Below are 16250 nucleotides of genomic sequence, written 5' to 3'. Positions count from 1 at the left end.
GCAGATCTCAAGCAAAAGCTATAAAGCAAAAATTTTCATCTCTCCACTGATAATGAGCGCAACCATATCTATACTAAACGAGCTGACGAATTCCTCTAAATATGGGATGTTCTTTTTTTTTTCTTCTTACCCCAACCAACACTAGTGATTAGCGTGTGCTTGGTAATTTATTTAGAAAAATTTCAACTTCTATTTTGAAAATATTTATACATCATCCGCACTGATCCATGAAATTTCGCGGGCGGCCCAGGGCAAAAAATCATCTCTTTTTCCGTATGAAACTTTTTGGCAGTGAAAAACGCGCGTCCTTGCGTCAATTTTTTTTTCTTTCGCACGCACTACGTAACTTTGCGTTCTTCCAACTCCCGCAATTCTGGGATTACATAATGTTTGTTGGCAAAACACAACCACCCCTGTAAATATTTACTACGCCAATTCATAGCATATGTATAAATTTTCTATGAGAGCTTTCTGTTTTGAGAATTACCTTCATTCACTGCTATGGCTTTTTTTGCTAGAGCATTTTGCGGTTTATCACCACACTGCAGATTCATTTGGGGACACTTGAGAAATTAAATAACATGCAAAGAAAAAACATATCGAATTCCCGCGGGAGATAAGGAACTTTATGGAGGTCTATTTTGAGCCAAATCATGCGGCAGAAGAAGCATAAAATTCCAGCAAGGCACCTCTAAGACACTATCTCTGTTTTAGCAGCTAAAATGTCAGCAATTTTGCAATGTTGTAAAGATTAAATTTGCAGGATTTATGCTGTGATGACGCTCTCGGAATCTGGATTAATCTTTTCAATACTGGATTTTTTATTATTATTATTTTTGTACGAGAAAAAGTTTGAAAATACTTTCCGGATGAAGCGCAGACTTGTTTTAAATTTTCCCTAAAAATGTCTTAAAATGCTTGAGATCTAATTAAAGAAATTTAAAGGAATCGATTTTGTTAAATCGGTTAAATTGTTGTACATATTAAAATTTTTGAATTACATATAAGATTTTTGGTGATCTTTTAAGATTTTAACAGTTTGTTTCTTTGAACGTGCTTTTAAGGAAAACTTCTTTTCTGAGACTCTTTAAAAATCTTTCTATTTTTTTTAACAAATCTTTTGGTTTTCTTTTATGGAATGACAATATAATGATTTTTTTAAAGCATTTACCGCCAAAAATCTTAGAAATACTTGTAAAATAAAGAAAAGATTTTTAACAGATTTTCCCTTATTACTAACTTTGCTTGAATAGGTATCATCTAGCCTAGAAAACTTAAACAAATTTTTATTAAATAAATAAAAATATTTATCTGTTAAATTCTGTTGAAAATAGCGACTTTAATAATCTCCATATTAATTTCTAATCAATAGTCTATTACTAACAACATCATAAAGATGAATAAAATTGCCTGTTTAATGGCTCTCCGTTCTGTCAGTATTCCGTCGTCTATCATGCAAAGTCAATTATTAAATAGCATCATTTGAATAAAATATTTTCCATCTGTGTGAAAATATCATTTTACAAATTGCTACGCGATGCAAAGTTTCTTATCAGCGCGGATATTTTCAGAATAATAAATTTTCACAGAAGATTCAAGCTAAAAGAACAGAGAGATTAAGTTCTCCCCCCTAAAACGTGAAGGTAAATTCATTCACGTAATTTTTTTATTCACAAGAAAATCTCTCAAAAAATATTTACAAAAGGCTCTGGGGAATGTTAAAAAAGTAAATATTTTTGAGTGATTTCTCAAACAGTAGCTAAATATATTCTTCACCAACACTTTTATGTTGAATTGAGCATATTTCAATGCGCAGATAGGCCTTATCACATTCAAGGGCTCTGAAAATTGTTCTACCTGAAAAAAGGTGGGACAAGCAGCGAAATTTTTGGAAGTTTGAAGCCAAGTTTGGAAGTCTTTTTTTTTCTGCGTGTGATGGTAAAAGAGACATTATAGGTGAGAGAGGTACGAACTGGTATCAAACACCATCTGATTCAATATCAATTCATTCGTTATCAGTTGCGCAATTCATTTGATTAAACAATGTTGTACTTGACGAAGCCATTGAGGCAATTTCGGGCCTCTTGCGGCTTATCTCGATTATGCTTGAGTGGGATGGTTTCGTTTTTTTAATACAAAAACCCACTCAAGGGGTGAATAAATTTCTCCAATATTTTCCTTTTGGGAAATTTCTCCCGGGAAAAATATTTCCTCCTGAGGAAAATTTTAACTATGAAACCCCTCGTTTGGAAAGTCACATGAATTAACGCAATTCCCATCATCTGACCCGATATTTTATCAGTTAGTGGGTTCCCCCCATTTTTCCACCTGATCAATCACGCTTGAATAGGATCGAATTCTCTATTAATACCCTCCACACACCGCATTTTGGAGCCGATTCTCTGATTTATTGACGCACCATTGAATGATTTACGAAGTGGACTTTTTGAGCAGCTCAAGAAAACTTTTTTTTTGAGTGGGACTGAGGCTCTCAAACGAAAAAATCTCGAGCTTGAGGTAGTCGAGGAAGAAAAAGAGAATACCAAATAGCAATTTATTTTTGTCCGAAATCCACGTTTTTTGCTGAAGAAAGATAACAAAAAAATCAACGAAAAAGAAACCAAAGAAAACCTGCTATGAAGGAGCCTTTAGTTCAGCTTTTTTTTGCTGTTCAGTGGATGGTCCTAATCTTTTTTCTTTGCTTCTTGTAAAAGAGGAAGGTGCATACATATGGTATATCTGGTGAAGAATAAATATATTTCATACATTTGGGAGATTTTTAAAGTCTCTCAGTTTGTCTTTGTAAATAAAAATTCAAGGTCAAGACAAACACTCAAAAGACTCACAAAAAAAAATCATAAGTTGAAAGTTTTGGAGGTATTTGGATGGAATTCTAAAATAAAGATCAGCTGGATGACAGTGGCGTGACCAAGGGAGGGTGTTTCGGTGTTTAAACTCTCTATAAAAATCAGGCAATTTAGGTTTTTCTTCAGGGGACGAAAGAAATTATTTTCAAGCTAGAAAAATTCATTTAAAGTTTAAAACAAAAAAACTAGTTAATTTCAAGAAATCGAAGAATAAATGTCAAACGGTAAACGTCAAACGTTAGAATAAACGTCAAATGATAGACAAGTGTCAAACGTTTGACAAAAAATGAGACGTTAGAAATAGAGATGTCAAATGTTGGAAAGGAAATGTTAAACATTAGAAAAGAAATGTCGAAGCTTTCCAAATAAACGTTAAACGATAGAAAAGTGTCAAATATTAAAAAGAAAATAATGTCAAACGTTAGAATTGCACAAACTGTTTATTTAATTCTGTTTAATAAAGTGCAACAACTTTAACATGATTAAGTAGTCTTAATTTTTAAATTATTGACCCTTTAAATTAACATTTTAAACGATTTTGAAAAGCTTGACTTCTTTTCCTTTGGAGATTCCTTTAAAAATTCCTTCACTGCTGTGCGTGCTTTTGTAAAAAGGCAGGTGGACAAGAAAACAAGCCATTACCAGAGAAACCCAAATCTTTCCAGTTTCAGCGTATACATCGCGTAAAAGGTTTGAACCTTTCGGGGTGCATGTTTTGCACAAAGTCTGAAGAATTCAGGTAATTTTTTTTTGGCTCAGAAGGGATCCCTTTTGTACCTTCGTTTCACAAAAGGTGCGACCCTTCTTGGGAAATTTAAGAATACCTTTCTCATTTTATTTATTTTTTCTTTCTTGAAGAGTGAGCTTCGTCAGCTGAGATTGAGGAGAGCTACCCAGAGAGGGGTAATTGAGAAGTAGAAGGGGTACTTTGAGAGAGAGAGAGAGCCATTTCCCCTGAAAGAGAGTCCGGTGAGTGAGGCACTTGAGAAAAAGTGAGAAAAGCTCTTCAGTCGTGAACGGTAAGCCGAGGAGGTTGGTTATACGGCACCACTTTGCTTCCATGTTATTTCGTGTGTGAAGTGCAATCTCCCCGAATTTATTTGCTTATCCACCATTGAGGATCTTCAGTGATCATCGAGGTGATTTTTATTTAATTAAATTTATGAGAAATTCGCAGTGAAAAGACCACTTTAAACGCCCCAAAGCCACGCTGTCGCGCACAGAGAGCAACTTCCGTTGCGGATGGTGTAGAATTCTTCCAATTCGGGCATTGAAGAATATAATGAAAGGAGAAGCTCAATGTGGAACTTTTTTTTGGGAGTGAATGTGGGAAAAAAGGAAGCATTCGTTGCTGGGGGCATCTTCGGTCTTTTTTTTTTGCTTCATTCCCTTGAGTGATTCCATTTTAGTACAGACCTTTTTTGTGCCTCACAAACACTCAAAGAGAGAAGCATCTCTCAAGTTCTCTCTGGACGCAAGCGCTCTTCATCAGCACCCAGCAGAAGCGTCCAAGAGGGGAAGGTGGGGTGAGAGATAGAATTTTAATTTTGAAGTGGTGGGGAGCTTTCTCGCAAGAGAGCAGAGAGAAATCACACAGAATGTTAGAAAGTACCCAGAGAGCGATATAAAGCAGGACAGAGTGCCGGTAAAATGTCTACGTGGAGATCTCTTATCAATATGGGATTTATTAGTTGATTTTTTACGTATTTCACTTGAAAATTTGCAAAGAGGAATCATTTGATAGTTAATTAGGGTTTGCAAAGATTTTTCAGGTCAAAAAAGCTTTAATTTGACTTAGAAACTTTTTAAACTTGATTTTCATTTGATCTTTAAAAACTAATGAAGGGTTTACGGAATAACGAAATTGAAAGTATTAAAAATATTTAAATGAAGCATAAAAGTAATTTATATTCAAGTCCTGTTGCAAGCTTTATGCTTTTTTTAATCCTTTAATGATCATAATTTGAACATTTAGACCCCAAATTCTTTAATCTATTTAATAGAACGCTTGTTTCGTTGTTAATATTTATGTAATAAGTCATAATCAAAGAAGAAATAAGTCATAATAATTTTCTAAATATTCACAGGACTCGAAGGATCAGTACGAACGAAAAATTAAAATTTAAACTTCTTTTTTTTACTTAAAATTTCTTCCAATCAGTTTTGAATTTTATCAAAACTAATATTTTTCACTAAAAGCTTACTGAAAAACTTGTAGTCCTTAAAGGGTTATTTGAGCGTTTGTAAATAAATATTTTTGCTTAAGATTTTTCATTTTTGTAAAGCTTTAACTTCTCTCACGTTATTCACTCGATTTTTTCCCAATATTTTTGGATTAAGAGCTTTAAATTATTTTTATAGATCCTTCAATTTATGCTAATTATTTGATTAAAAAAATTAACTCACAATTTTCCTTAATCCTTGTGGTGTCTGGTCACTCTGTCTCACGCGCAAATTCAATTGAGAAACTTTCAATCTATCTATTTCGCACTTCCTATCGAGCGCGACTTCTCTCACTGACCCAGAAGATGATTCTCCCGCGGGACAATTTCTTATCAAAAGCCTCAAAATGCGACGAAAAAAATGGGTCAACACTTGATTGGCCAATGCATTGAAGTTGTCTTCTCAATGTGACTCTTCTCTTTCTTCTTTTTTTGGTCCTCAAACAGATTATACGATTTTGTCGCGGAAGATACACCGACGAATTTCTGGGCTTCAGAACATCCCGCTTGAAGCACGACTGCTAGACAATGACGGGTGGCGTCTTGAGACTCTGCACACTCAGTGGGCAGCATCTTTTGCGTATTCCGCGCCCTATTCATCCTCTGCGCCTCTTTTCGGGCTCTGTGAAGCTCCTGCAGAAGGATGGGAAGCCCGTGGAAGCCATCAAGGGGATTGAGTACAAAAATCTCACAATTGGCTGCCCCAAGGAGCGATGGAACAACGAGAGACGGTGAGAAGATCCTCCTTTTGCAACTTCCTTAAATAGAGATGCTCAATGCAATTTTTCTTGCAGTGTTGCCATGACTCCAGCTGTGGCTGCAACGCTCATCAAGAAAGGTTTTAATGTAAATGTCGAATCCGGTGCTGGATTGGAGGCAAAATTCCGCGATGAAGACTACAAACAGGCTGGAGCGAAAATTGTCGACTCCAAGGGGATCTACAATGCAGACATCCTCCTCAAAGTCCGTCAACCAACACAGGAAGAAGTTCCTCTACTGAAACCCGAATCCACACTCATCTCCTTCCTCTATCCAGCACAGAATAAGGATCTCATAAATGAATTGGGAAAACGGAAGATTAATGCATTTGGTGAGTATTCCCTATTGATGTGGATTCAATTACATTGGAACGACGCACCAAAAACTAGAGGATCGAATATTTTATAATAATTTGATTTTTCTTCCTTCAGCCATGGATTGTATCCCGCGTATTTCTCGTGCTCAAGTCTTTGACGCTCTGAGTTCAATGGCCAACATTGCAGGCTATCGAGCTGTTATTGAGGCTGCCAACTACTTCCCGCGCTTCTTCACAGGTCAGATCACTGCTGCTGGTAAAGTCCCACCTGCCAAGATCCTCGTTATCGGTGGCGGTGTAGCTGGTTTAGCTGCAATTGGTCAAGCACGTGGTATGGGCGCCATTGTGCGAGCCTTCGACACGAGATCCGTTGTCAAGGAGCAAGTTGAGAGTATGGGAGCGGAATTCCTGACCATCAACATTGAGGAAGAAGGAGGAACTGCTGGTGGCTACAGCAAAGAAATGAGCAAAGCCTTCATCGATGCAGAACACGCTCTATTCGCGAAGCAGTGCAAAGAAGTCGATGTGATCATTACAACTGCCCTGATTCCCGGAAAGAAAGCCCCCGTGCTGATCCTTGAGGAACACGTGAAGTCCATGAAGCCAGGAAGTGTCATTGTGGATTTAGCTGCCGAGGCAGGAGGAAATGTCGCCACAACTGTTCCAGGGCAGGTTAAAGTGATTCACGATGTTGTTCACGTTGGTATCACAGATCTGGCCAGCAGACTCCCAACACAAAGCTCCACTCTGTACGCCAATAACATCAGCAAATTCCTCCTATCAATGGGAGAGAAGAATCACTTTGATATTCGCCTAGAGGATGAGGTTGTTCGTGGTTCCATTGTGTTGCGCAATGGTGAACTCATGTGGCCACCACCAGTCATCCCCGTGTCCGCTCAAGCTGCCCCTGCTGCTGAAACAAAAGCCCCAGCAAAGGTTGAACCCGTTCCGGAGGATCCCTTCCAGAAGCAGCTGAAGAGTAGTCTCACCTACACCGCTGGCTTGGCGTCTCTCCTTGCTCTCGGAGTTGCATCCCCCAATCCCGCTTTCACCACAATGATGACCACATTTGGTTTGTCGGGAATTGTGGGCTACCACACTGTGTGGGGCGTCACACCGGCTCTCCATTCACCCCTCATGTCCGTCACGAATGCCATTTCGGGCATCACTGCCGTCGGAGGACTCCTGCTGATGGGCGGCGGAGTTACTCCATCAAACACAATCGAATCCTTGGCTGCTGGTGCAGCTCTCATCTCATTCATCAACATCTTCGGTGGATTCCTCGTCACCCAGCGCATGCTGGACATGTTCAAACGTCCTGGAGATCCACCAGAGTACAACATGCTCTTCGGCATTCCCGCAGCCGCCTTCCTCGGAGGCTATGGATACGCCGCTGTTGCCGTAAGTTTGCTTTTCTTTTCTTTTTTTTTTGAGATATTTTTTTCGTTACATATTTTCGAATTCTGATTTTGAATTCCTGATTTTGAAATTCCCAAAAATTTCGAAATAGATTTACAGATTTATAAAATTTCGGAATTAAATTTCAAAAAATTTGAAATTGATTATCGAATTTATAATATTCGATATTATAAAATTCCGAATATGATTTTCGAATTTGAATTTTCGAAATCGATATTCGAATTTATAACATCGAAATTGATTTTTGAATTAATAAAAATTCGAAATTAACTTTCCGAATTTAAAAAAAAATCGAAATTGATTTTCGAATTTGTAAAATTTCGAAATTGATTTTCGAATTTGTAAAATTTCGAAATTGATTTTCGAGCTCATAAAATATCGGAATGGATTTTCGAATTTATAAAACTTCGAAATAGATTTTCGGATTTATAATAGTTCTAAATTGATTTTCGAATTTGTAATAATTTTAAAAAGTAATTTCGAATACATAAAATTTATTTTTCTTGGAATTTATATTTCGAAGAAATTGATATTCGAGAGCTCATAAAATTTCGAAATTAATTTTTGAAGCAATAAAATTTCGTAATTGATTTTCAAGTTTATAAAATTTTAAATTTGTTTTTTTTTTTTAAATTCATAAATCTTTTTTATTTTTGAATTAAAGAAAAGTTTTAAATTGAAAAAAAACCGGAATTTGCAAATAAAATATCTTAACTTCCAGGGCTTCCCTGAAATCCATCAAATGGCTTACCTGGCTTCTAGTTTGTGCTGCGTTGGGGCTCTTGCAGGGCTCTCGTCACAGAAGACATCACGTCTGGGCAATACTCTGGGCATGATTGGCGTCACGGGTGGAATTGCCGCTACTCTTGGCCACATGGCACCCTCCAATGAAGTCCTCATGCAGATGGGTGGTGTTGCTGCTCTTGGCGGAACTTTGGGCAGCATAATTGCCAAGAAGATCCAAATTACGGATCTTCCCCAGCTTGTTGCTGGCTTCCACAGTCTCGTGGGATTGGCAGCTGTCCTCACGTGCGTCGCCACGTATATGCACGACTTCCCGAATCTGGCAACTGATCCTGCGGCCAATGTGTTGAGGACAGCCCTCTTCCTGGGCACATACATCGGTGGAGTGACCTTCAGTGGCTCCCTCGTGGCCTATGGCAAGCTCCAGGGCGTTCTCAGCTCAAACCCCCTCTTGCTTCCGGGTAGACATTGGATCAATGGTGGTCTCCTTGCTGGCAATGCTCTGGCCATGGGAATGTTCTACATGGAACCAACAATGGCCGGCGGATTGGGACTCCTTGGAGCCACATCCTTGATGTCCACCGCAATGGGAGTCACCCTGACTGCTGCTATTGGTGGTGCTGACATGCCCGTGGTCATCACAGTGCTCAACTCCTATTCCGGCTGGGCACTCTGTGCTGAAGGATTTATGCTCAATAATAACTTGATGACCATCGTGGGAGCTCTCATTGGATCCTCTGGTGCCATCCTGTCGTACATCATGTGCAAAGCCATGAATCGTTCCCTGCCAAATGTCATTCTCGGTGGCTACGGCACCAGTTCCACAGGCGGTGGAAAAGCCATGGAGATCACTGGAACGCACACGGAAGTCAATGTGGACGGGTGCGTTGAGATGATCAGAAATGCCAAGAATATCATCATCACTCCCGGATATGGGCTCTGTGTGGCCAAGGCACAGTACCCCATTGCTGAGATGGTTAACATTCTCAAGAGTCGCGGCAAGAAGGTTCGATTCGGTATTCATCCAGTGGCTGGAAGAATGCCCGGACAGCTGAATGTTCTCCTCGCCGAAGCTGGAGTCCCGTACGACGATGTGCTGGAGATGGATGAGATTAACGATGATTTCTCAGAGACAGACTTGGTGCTGGTTATTGGGGCCAATGATACAGTCAACAGTGCTGCTGAAGATGATCCAAATTCCATCATTGCCGGCATGCCCGTTCTGCGGGTCTGGAAGTCCGATCAGGTAAGCCCTACGGCGTGCTCTTTCCAGCTCTTTTAAACCAAATTTTTATGCTCTAAAAATAGGAGGAAAAGAATTTTCTTTTAATTTTTGAAAATCTTCCTTCTATAGGTCGTCGTTATGAAACGATCTCTGGGCGTTGGCTATGCCGCTGTGGACAATCCAATCTTCTACAAGCCAAACACATCGATGCTGTTGGGCGACGCCAAGAAAACTTGTGATGCGCTTCTGGCGAAAATCAAGGAGGAGGAGAATTAGAGAAAAGAAAAAGAAAATTGTACAAAGGGATTCAAACACAAAAAGAAAGAAAACCTTCCTTCGTACTGAAGGTTTCCCTGTAGATGAAAATTTACTCCCCCCCCCTCTTCCCTTCCACCCATCATAGAAGAAATGACCTTTCAATCGTTAAAGAAAAGAAAGAAAAACCCTTTAGCTGTGTAAAATCATCCCAAGAAAAGAAAAGTGAATGTGAAAAAAAAGATTTCATAGATTGATGTAAAATATAAATATATATATTTTTTCTATAGAGGAAAACTTTACAAGTAACGAGAGATAAATTCCGCACAATGAGAGCTGAGAGAAAGATTAAACACAATTTTTTTTTGTTCTTGTCAAAAGCCATTCTCTCCTTACAGAGAACTTTTGAATAAAATCTACTTACATTTTTTTTTTTAAAACTTTTTGTGAATAGACAAATTGAATCAAGAAAAAAAGAAGATTTTTAAAGCAATTTTATCGTCGCAGCATTTAAAAACTCTAAATGAGATGTTAATTTAAACGAAAATAAAGTTTTAATTTATTTTATCTAACGACTTGCTTGCCTCGTTTGTTCCACATCCAGCAATTTGTGTTTCAGTTCTTGTACAGAAGGATCCTTCGGGAGCAAATTCTGCCAACTAAGCGACCATACTGGAGGGTCTGTTGTCGCTCTTCATCGCTTCCGTCCAGCTGAAAAAGAATTCAAAAGAAATCTCAATCAAAACCTAAATTTAGAACTTTTCATTTCTTCTTGAATTTTGAATCAATTTTGGCGATTTTTTCACACACAAACAGGCAATTAAATAGGGGAGACTGGAGCTGGGTGAGTAATCTGAATTTTTATTCAATTAATCAAGAACTTTAGAAAGAACAAGGGATGATAGGAATTCTATCTAAAAGAATGTTCCCAAATTGTACAAAAATTGATTCAATTTCAATTAATTTTATTTAACCCTTTCACGTCCACGTTAAGCGTAGAAACATTGAAATTAGGACTCTTTTATTTCTCAGGCAAAAAGTCTTCTTTGCCTCTTCTGCGTGAATTTAATGCAAAAAAAAATTATAAAAATTTGGAAAAATAAAATGTTTCACGTTTAGATGACCCAAAGAACGCGAAAGGGTTAAATTTAATTATTCTCTTCATCTTCAAACTTTTAGCTCAGATCTTTCCTTCAGATTTTGTATAAAAAATAATAAATTCAAACCATTTTAGCATATTTCTAGAACAAGTAAAGGTTAAATCAATCACCTCTGTGAAAGTCATTTTGCTCTCAATTTATCTTTCCTTTTTAATTAATTCAGAATTTAATTTACTTTTGCACGAAAGAAAGCGATCAAGGCTGCTGCAAATTATTATTTTTTTCTTCTTTTTTAAACTACAACATTTTTTTTAAATTCTTATTCTTTTAAAGGGATAATTGAGCTAAAGAAAAAATATTCTACTCACATTGATGTAATCCTTAAAGTACATTATGGTGTTTTCGTAGAGACAAACAACATTCTCAAGGTGCCGCACCTGAAACTCATCCTTGTCCCTTGCATGCGGATCCTCATTGAATCTCGAATACTTGGAGCGGTCCAACTTCTTCAGTAAATCTACGAAAAAAATTAAAAAATTAAAAAGAAATCGAAGCTTCAATCAAAGCTCCTTCCTCACCTTCCGTGATTGGGTGCCAGGAATAGACTTCGGGGCAGAGCAGTGAGGACGGTTGGAGTTTCCCCTTGTAGCGCATCTTGGGGCAGGAGTGAATGTAGAAGCCCATGTAGTAGTACTTGAGCTCTGGGCAGGATTTCTGAAGTTCCCGCGTAAAGGCAACTTCCCAGAGAGAGCTGTACGTGCCGAGGGACAGGAAACTGAACTCGGGATCGTAGAACAAGTAGACGGAGCTCACGCAATTGGGCAGGATGTCAATTACACCGACCGCAATGAGACGATCATCGAGCCAGTACTGCTGATGGAAGGAACCAAATCCCTTTGCCGGTGACGTTGATGATACTTTTAGCTGCAAAGGGGAGCGTTGCAAGAAATATTGAAAATCTTCAATGTCCTCCGGTGGATCCTTGTGCACGAGAGTCTGATACTTTCGGTACAGCTCATACTCCACTTGGAGAAAGGCATTGAATTCCTCACCAGTGGAACAAACCAAGTCAATCTACAGATGAAAGAGGAAGAAATAGAAAGGAAAAAGAAAGAATTACCTGCAATGGCGAACGACACAGGAAGCGTACAAAGGATTCTCGGGTATTTTTATGTGGGGGATCACGGTGGATCACAGTTTGGTATTTTCTATAGAGCGCTAGCACCTCATCTGTGGCCCCCTTTGCGGATGGAATGAGTTTCACCTGGAATGTGCGGGACAGAACAAAATTAAGCATGCGAGGGCCACAGTGAGTACATCTCTGCAAGTACCTACCCTCAGTTTGTGCTTCCCATCCTGTGGAGCTTCTCCCAGGAAATCCTCCAAACTCTTCTCCACATTCTTTGGAGGCTTTTTCACGGGTTGCTGCGGTAATCCTTGAGCCTCCCTTTGAGCCATCTTTGCCTGCTTCCTCTCCAGCCGCAGTAGCTTAGCCTTCTTGCACGGAGGCTTAAGAGGATCCATCTGGGAAGCAGCACTCCCACTACTGGCAGCATTTACAGGTTCTTTTACACTCGAGCACTCCATGCTCGAAGATGGCTCACAAGGTGGTAGCTGCTCTTCATCCACCAGCTTATTGACTAACTTATTAACATCTATGACTCCCGTTGTGACTTGTGGGCCCATGGGAATTTCTTCCGCAGCATCAGTTTCTTCATCTTGATTGGATTCCTTCTCCCCGGAATCCTTTAATCCATCCCTCAGGAACTTATTGACTCTCTTGATAATCTTCTTGTGAGATTTAGACAGCTTGAAATTCAGTGCATCACACCTGTGGAGGACACAAAAAGCATTGAGAAAAGAACCTTTTTTTTTTTTTTATTTTAAAGCTTTACGGCCCCAGCCTTTTCAAGCCACAAGGCCGAGAAAAGAACCTTCCGTAGGAGACCTCGGTGTGAAATTCTAACCTAATTGTGTACGAAGGGCAGCAAGTTGATGAATTAGTTGGTTTATAGCAGTAAGTACCGGATCGCCTCCAGCCACGATCAATGAGATCCTGATAATCCCTTACAGACATCACATGAGCAGTCATCCCTGCAAAAAGCCCAGGAAAAGCAGGAAGGTCAATAAAGGAAAATCAGAACAGAGATTTATTTTCATTTCTCACCGTGAGAATTGCAGGTGTTTGACCTCTTGCAGTACCCGCAGGTACTCTTATTGAATTCTCCATGGTACATAACAATTGAATACTCATCAGACATGGATTTTTCTTTGATTTTCTTCCAGAAGAAAGGATTTTTCTTGCCAACTTTTTTGTTTTGACACCGCTAACGTCAACCACCTTGAAGTTTTGCGTGAAAACTTTACACAATCGATGAATTCATCGATTTTTCATGCTCAAAACTTCAGCTTGCTCGGCGGAAGTTCTGTCTCAGTCTTTTCCTGTGTGAAGTTGCACCACAAAGAAGAAAACATGGTTTGTTTCCCGATTTTTCGCTATTTTCCACGCTTTTCACGCACTTTCCACTCCCGAAAATGTTCAAAAGTAAAGCCTGAAAAGTTTTTCTGCAGAGTTAATGTGAAAATTTTGCTTAAAAACATGAATTTTCGCGTGAAAAGTGTTGAAAAGAATTTTCATGGATATTGAGGTTATGGAATGTGGTCTCATAAGTGAATTTTATCTTTGCAGTCGTTGATAGTTCCGGAGAAATTCCAGCATATTCTGCGTTTCATGAACACCAACATCGATGGCAAGCGCAAGGTGCCCATTGCCATGACTGCCATCAAGGGTGTGGGGCGTCGGTACGCCAACATTGCCCTCAAGAAGGCCGACGTGGATCTCACGAAGCGTGCCGGAGAGTGCACCGATGAAGAGGTAAGACCCCCTCAAAGAAATTCCCTGAAAATGCCCCATAAACTAATATTTCAATTTGTTCAGGTCGAGCGCGTGATGGCCGTGATCCAGAATCCACGTATCTACAAGATCCCGGATTGGTTCCTCAACAGGCAGAAGGATGTGACTGACGGCAAATACTATCAGCTCACATCTGCCGTTCTCGAGTCGAAGCTCCGTGACGATTTGGAGAGGCTCAAGAAGATCTGCGCCCACCGTGGTCTCCGTCACCACTGGGGACTCCGTGTCAGGGGTCAGCACACCAAGACCACCGGACGTCGCGGAAGGACTGTCGGTGTGTCGAAGAAGAAGTAAATTCACTCAATTCTGTGGATTTATTCAACGAGACCTGGGGATGTTGCTGTGCACATTTTTAGGAATCTGAATAAATTTTGCTTTGATAAATTCCAATTTCTTTTTCATTTTCTTTCTCTTTTGTGTGTTTATAAAGGTAATCTGTAGAATTTCTTGATCTTTTCTTAGTCAGGGGTCCTTTGGAATATTTTCCTTGAAAATTTGTGGCCACTTCTTTTGCATCTAAAAGAGAAAATTAAAATAAGATGAAATGCAGAAAATTAATGATTTTTTTAAAATTCAGAATTAAAAGACAAGAATTTTAATTAGGAAAAAAGAAATTTTAGATCAAAAGTCAATTTTTTTGAACTTCCTAAATACCAGGCGCCTCCATTACATTATTTTTTTTTGAATTATTTCAACAGAATGTAACGACCAAAATAAAAATAAATAAACCAAAAAAAAGAACAAACCTGATTTTCTGCATCCTCAGAGTGTCCAGCGTCAATTTTGTTGATCTTGAAAAACTCTAGGATTCCCAGAAGTGTCTCTGCATTAGGACGCTTCGATGGATCCTTGTCCAGAAGACGCTGAATTAATTTTTTGTAATTTTTGGATAAATTCTCAGGCAATTGACCTTCCTTAGCTTCCCGGACGATCCCATTAAAATCCTGAATTGTTCTAATGGGCATGAGGAGCTCCAAGAAAATAAGTCCCACACTGTACAGATCACTGCTCCTTCCTCCTTGATTTTCTAATTTCTCAGGAGCTGCATAAAGCAACGTTCCTCTGGGTTGTCTTCTCTTGCATAATTTTGTAAAATTTGTCAGTTGTGCTAGCCCAAAATCCGCAAGTTGAACCACTGTTGTGCAATCCTTGGAGTTGATAAAAATATTCTCAGGCTTTATATCATTGTGGATGACGTTGCAGCGATGAATGTATTGCAGAGCTGCAGCCAGTTGCTTCCCAATCCCGAGAGATTCTTCGTTGAATTTAAAATTCCCCTCTGCCAGGTAATCTGGACAGACCCAGCAGATATTCTCTGATTTTGTATTCATGTGAAAGAGATCAAAATGTTGGCCTTTACTGATGAATTCCTTGAAGAATTCATTGAACTCCTCAGGATGACGATTGCGTCGATTGAGCCACATTCGTAGATTCATCTGAGCAATGTTCATTTGAATGTACATGAAATTGTCTTCATAGAAGGCATTTTTGTACTTAACAATATTTGGATGATTGTCCAGGCGCGCCAGGAGAGCTATTTCATTCCGAATGGATTGAAGATGCTCCTTTGACACTATCTGGACTTTCTTCACCGCGTACTCCTTCCCATCGACATTGTGACGAACTCTGTAAACCACACCAAAACTTCCAGATCCGAGTTTCTCAATCTCTGTGAACCAGGGGGTAGACAAAGCCCTTTTTTACCCGAACACAGCAAATAATGGCGGACGGTTTGCAAAGAAATTAAAGGAAGAAAATGACGTCACTTTATTTCGAAAAAGTGCATCAAAATTTTTGAAATCAGTTTTAGTGCATTAATCTTCGTGAGACACCCCTCAAAAGCTATCAATCGATAGAATATTAAATTATCTATCCAGTGGTGGTGGATTTTTTCAGATTGAAGCATTTTCCTGGGTGTCTCAGCGAGTGAGCAGTGAATTCCTATGGAAATAGAGTTTTTGTCTACCCCCTGCTGTGAACATTCTCTGGTACTGAGATCCCTTCTGTAGGATCCTTTTGGGATCTCCACATGAAGATGATGATACAACTCCCATTTATTAAGAATTGAGAGCAAGGAAAATTTAACTCTATTTAACTGCGATGTTACTTATAGACTGCATCAGATCATAAATTGAGCTATATTGGGAATAGATGATAAGCATTACGAACATTCTCGTATTGTTTGATTATTAATTATCGCGGAACGCTTGTCTCCCCTGAGAGAGAAACTGATAATTATTTTGCGATTCAAACAGCCCATGTTTTGATATTAATATTCTTACAGGTGTGGTCAGAAAAAATGTTGAAAAAATTAATTTGGCAAATCTTAATCTCATAAAATAAAATTAAAGGACTCACAATTCCTATCTAAAAAGTTCACGGCCCTTGATCATGATCCTGGTCTTGATATTTTTTTTAAATGCTTGAAA

At 39.0% G+C, this 16250-nt stretch overlaps 4 protein-coding genes across 6 annotated transcripts; 2 read left to right on the top strand and 2 right to left on the bottom strand.

Annotated features, from left to right (window-relative positions):
• The first annotated feature begins 3871 nt into the window (after positions 1–3871).
• LOC129787118 (NAD(P) transhydrogenase, mitochondrial-like) lies at positions 3872–10374 on the top strand. Its single transcript, XM_055822447.1, has 6 exons — positions 3872–4006; positions 5537–5820; positions 5884–6179; positions 6280–7565; positions 8305–9573; positions 9682–10374. The coding sequence occupies exons 2-6, from the start codon at positions 5618–5620 to the stop codon at positions 9826–9828; spliced, it is 3201 nt and encodes a 1066-aa protein (XP_055678422.1). The 5' UTR covers positions 3872–4006; positions 5537–5617; the 3' UTR covers positions 9829–10374.
• On the bottom strand, positions 10061–13253 carry LOC129787146 (arginyl-tRNA--protein transferase 1). 2 transcript variants are annotated; one of them, XM_055822487.1, is made up of 7 exons: positions 13075–13253; positions 12875–13001; positions 12243–12738; positions 12028–12171; positions 11486–11831; positions 11276–11424; positions 10061–10518 (listed from the first exon to the last, which is right to left on the bottom strand). In XM_055822487.1, exons 1-7 carry the CDS (start codon positions 13166–13168, stop codon positions 10423–10425), a joined length of 1452 nt encoding a protein of 483 aa, XP_055678462.1. In that variant the 5' UTR covers positions 13169–13253; the 3' UTR covers positions 10061–10422. The 2 variants fall into 2 exon arrangements, with proteins under 2 accessions (XP_055678462.1, XP_055678461.1); XM_055822486.1 differs by lacking the exon at positions 12028–12171 and having other exon boundaries at positions 11486–11981.
• A 13-nt stretch (positions 13254–13266) lies between these two features.
• LOC129787163 (40S ribosomal protein S18) lies at positions 13267–14211 on the top strand. The gene is made up of 3 exons (XM_055822520.1): positions 13267–13383; positions 13597–13782; positions 13846–14211. Exons 1-3 carry the CDS (start codon positions 13282–13284, stop codon positions 14113–14115), a joined length of 558 nt encoding a protein of 185 aa, XP_055678495.1. The 5' UTR covers positions 13267–13281; the 3' UTR covers positions 14116–14211.
• LOC129787152 (eukaryotic translation initiation factor 2-alpha kinase 1-like) lies at positions 14197–15922 on the bottom strand. 2 transcript variants are annotated; one of them, XM_055822504.1, is made up of 3 exons: positions 15788–15922; positions 14568–15516; positions 14197–14337 (listed from the first exon to the last, which is right to left on the bottom strand). In XM_055822504.1, the coding sequence occupies exons 1-3, from the start codon at positions 15850–15852 to the stop codon at positions 14284–14286; spliced, it is 1068 nt and encodes a 355-aa protein (XP_055678479.1). In that variant the 5' UTR covers positions 15853–15922; the 3' UTR covers positions 14197–14283. The 2 variants fall into 2 exon arrangements, with proteins under 2 accessions (XP_055678479.1, XP_055678480.1); XM_055822505.1 differs by having other exon boundaries at positions 14568–15498; positions 15802–15922.
• Positions 15923–16250: the final 328 nt, after the last annotated feature.

Source organism: Lutzomyia longipalpis, chromosome 1 (assembly GCF_024334085.1).
Source record: "Lutzomyia longipalpis isolate SR_M1_2022 chromosome 1, ASM2433408v1".
NCBI classification, from domain to species: domain Eukaryota; kingdom Metazoa; phylum Arthropoda; class Insecta; order Diptera; family Psychodidae; genus Lutzomyia; species Lutzomyia longipalpis.
Note: the sequence above shows the minus strand (reverse complement) of the source record. Positions and strands in the feature narration are given on the sequence as shown.

Coding starts and splice junctions, on each gene's coding strand:
- LOC129787118 (XM_055822447.1), top strand. CDS start 5,618: ATGACGGGTGGCGTCTTGAGACTCTGCACACTCAGTGGGCAGCATCTT. Junction 7,566..8,304: donor ATGGATACGCCGCTGTTGCC/GTAAGTTTGCTT, acceptor CTTAACTTCCAG/GGCTTCCCTGAAATCCATCA. Junction 9,574..9,681: donor GGGTCTGGAAGTCCGATCAG/GTAAGCCCTACG, acceptor TTCCTTCTATAG/GTCGTCGTTATGAAACGATC.
- LOC129787146 (XM_055822486.1), bottom strand. CDS start 13,168: ATGTCTGATGAGTATTCAATTGTTATGTACCATGGAGAATTCAATAAG. Junction 11,982..12,242: donor ATGGGAAGCACAAACTGAGG/GTAGGTACTTGC, acceptor TTTCATCTGTAG/ATTGACTTGGTTTGTTCCAC. Junction 11,425..11,485: donor CTGGCACCCAATCACGGAAG/GTGAGGAAGGAG, acceptor TTTTTTTCGTAG/ATTTACTGAAGAAGTTGGAC.
- LOC129787163 (XM_055822520.1), top strand. CDS start 13,282: ATGAATTCATCGATTTTTCATGCTCAAAACTTCAGCTTGCTCGGCGGA. Junction 13,384..13,596: donor ACCACAAAGAAGAAAACATG/GTTTGTTTCCCG, acceptor TTATCTTTGCAG/TCGTTGATAGTTCCGGAGAA. Junction 13,783..13,845: donor GAGAGTGCACCGATGAAGAG/GTAAGACCCCCT, acceptor CAATTTGTTCAG/GTCGAGCGCGTGATGGCCGT.
- LOC129787152 (XM_055822504.1), bottom strand. CDS start 15,852: ATGTGGAGATCCCAAAAGGATCCTACAGAAGGGATCTCAGTACCAGAG. Junction 15,517..15,787: donor GAGAATGTTCACAGCAGGGG/GTAGACAAAAAC, acceptor CGGGTAAAAAAG/GGCTTTGTCTACCCCCTGGT. Junction 14,338..14,567: donor CTGAGGATGCAGAAAATCAG/GTTTGTTCTTTT, acceptor TTTCTCTTTTAG/ATGCAAAAGAAGTGGCCACA.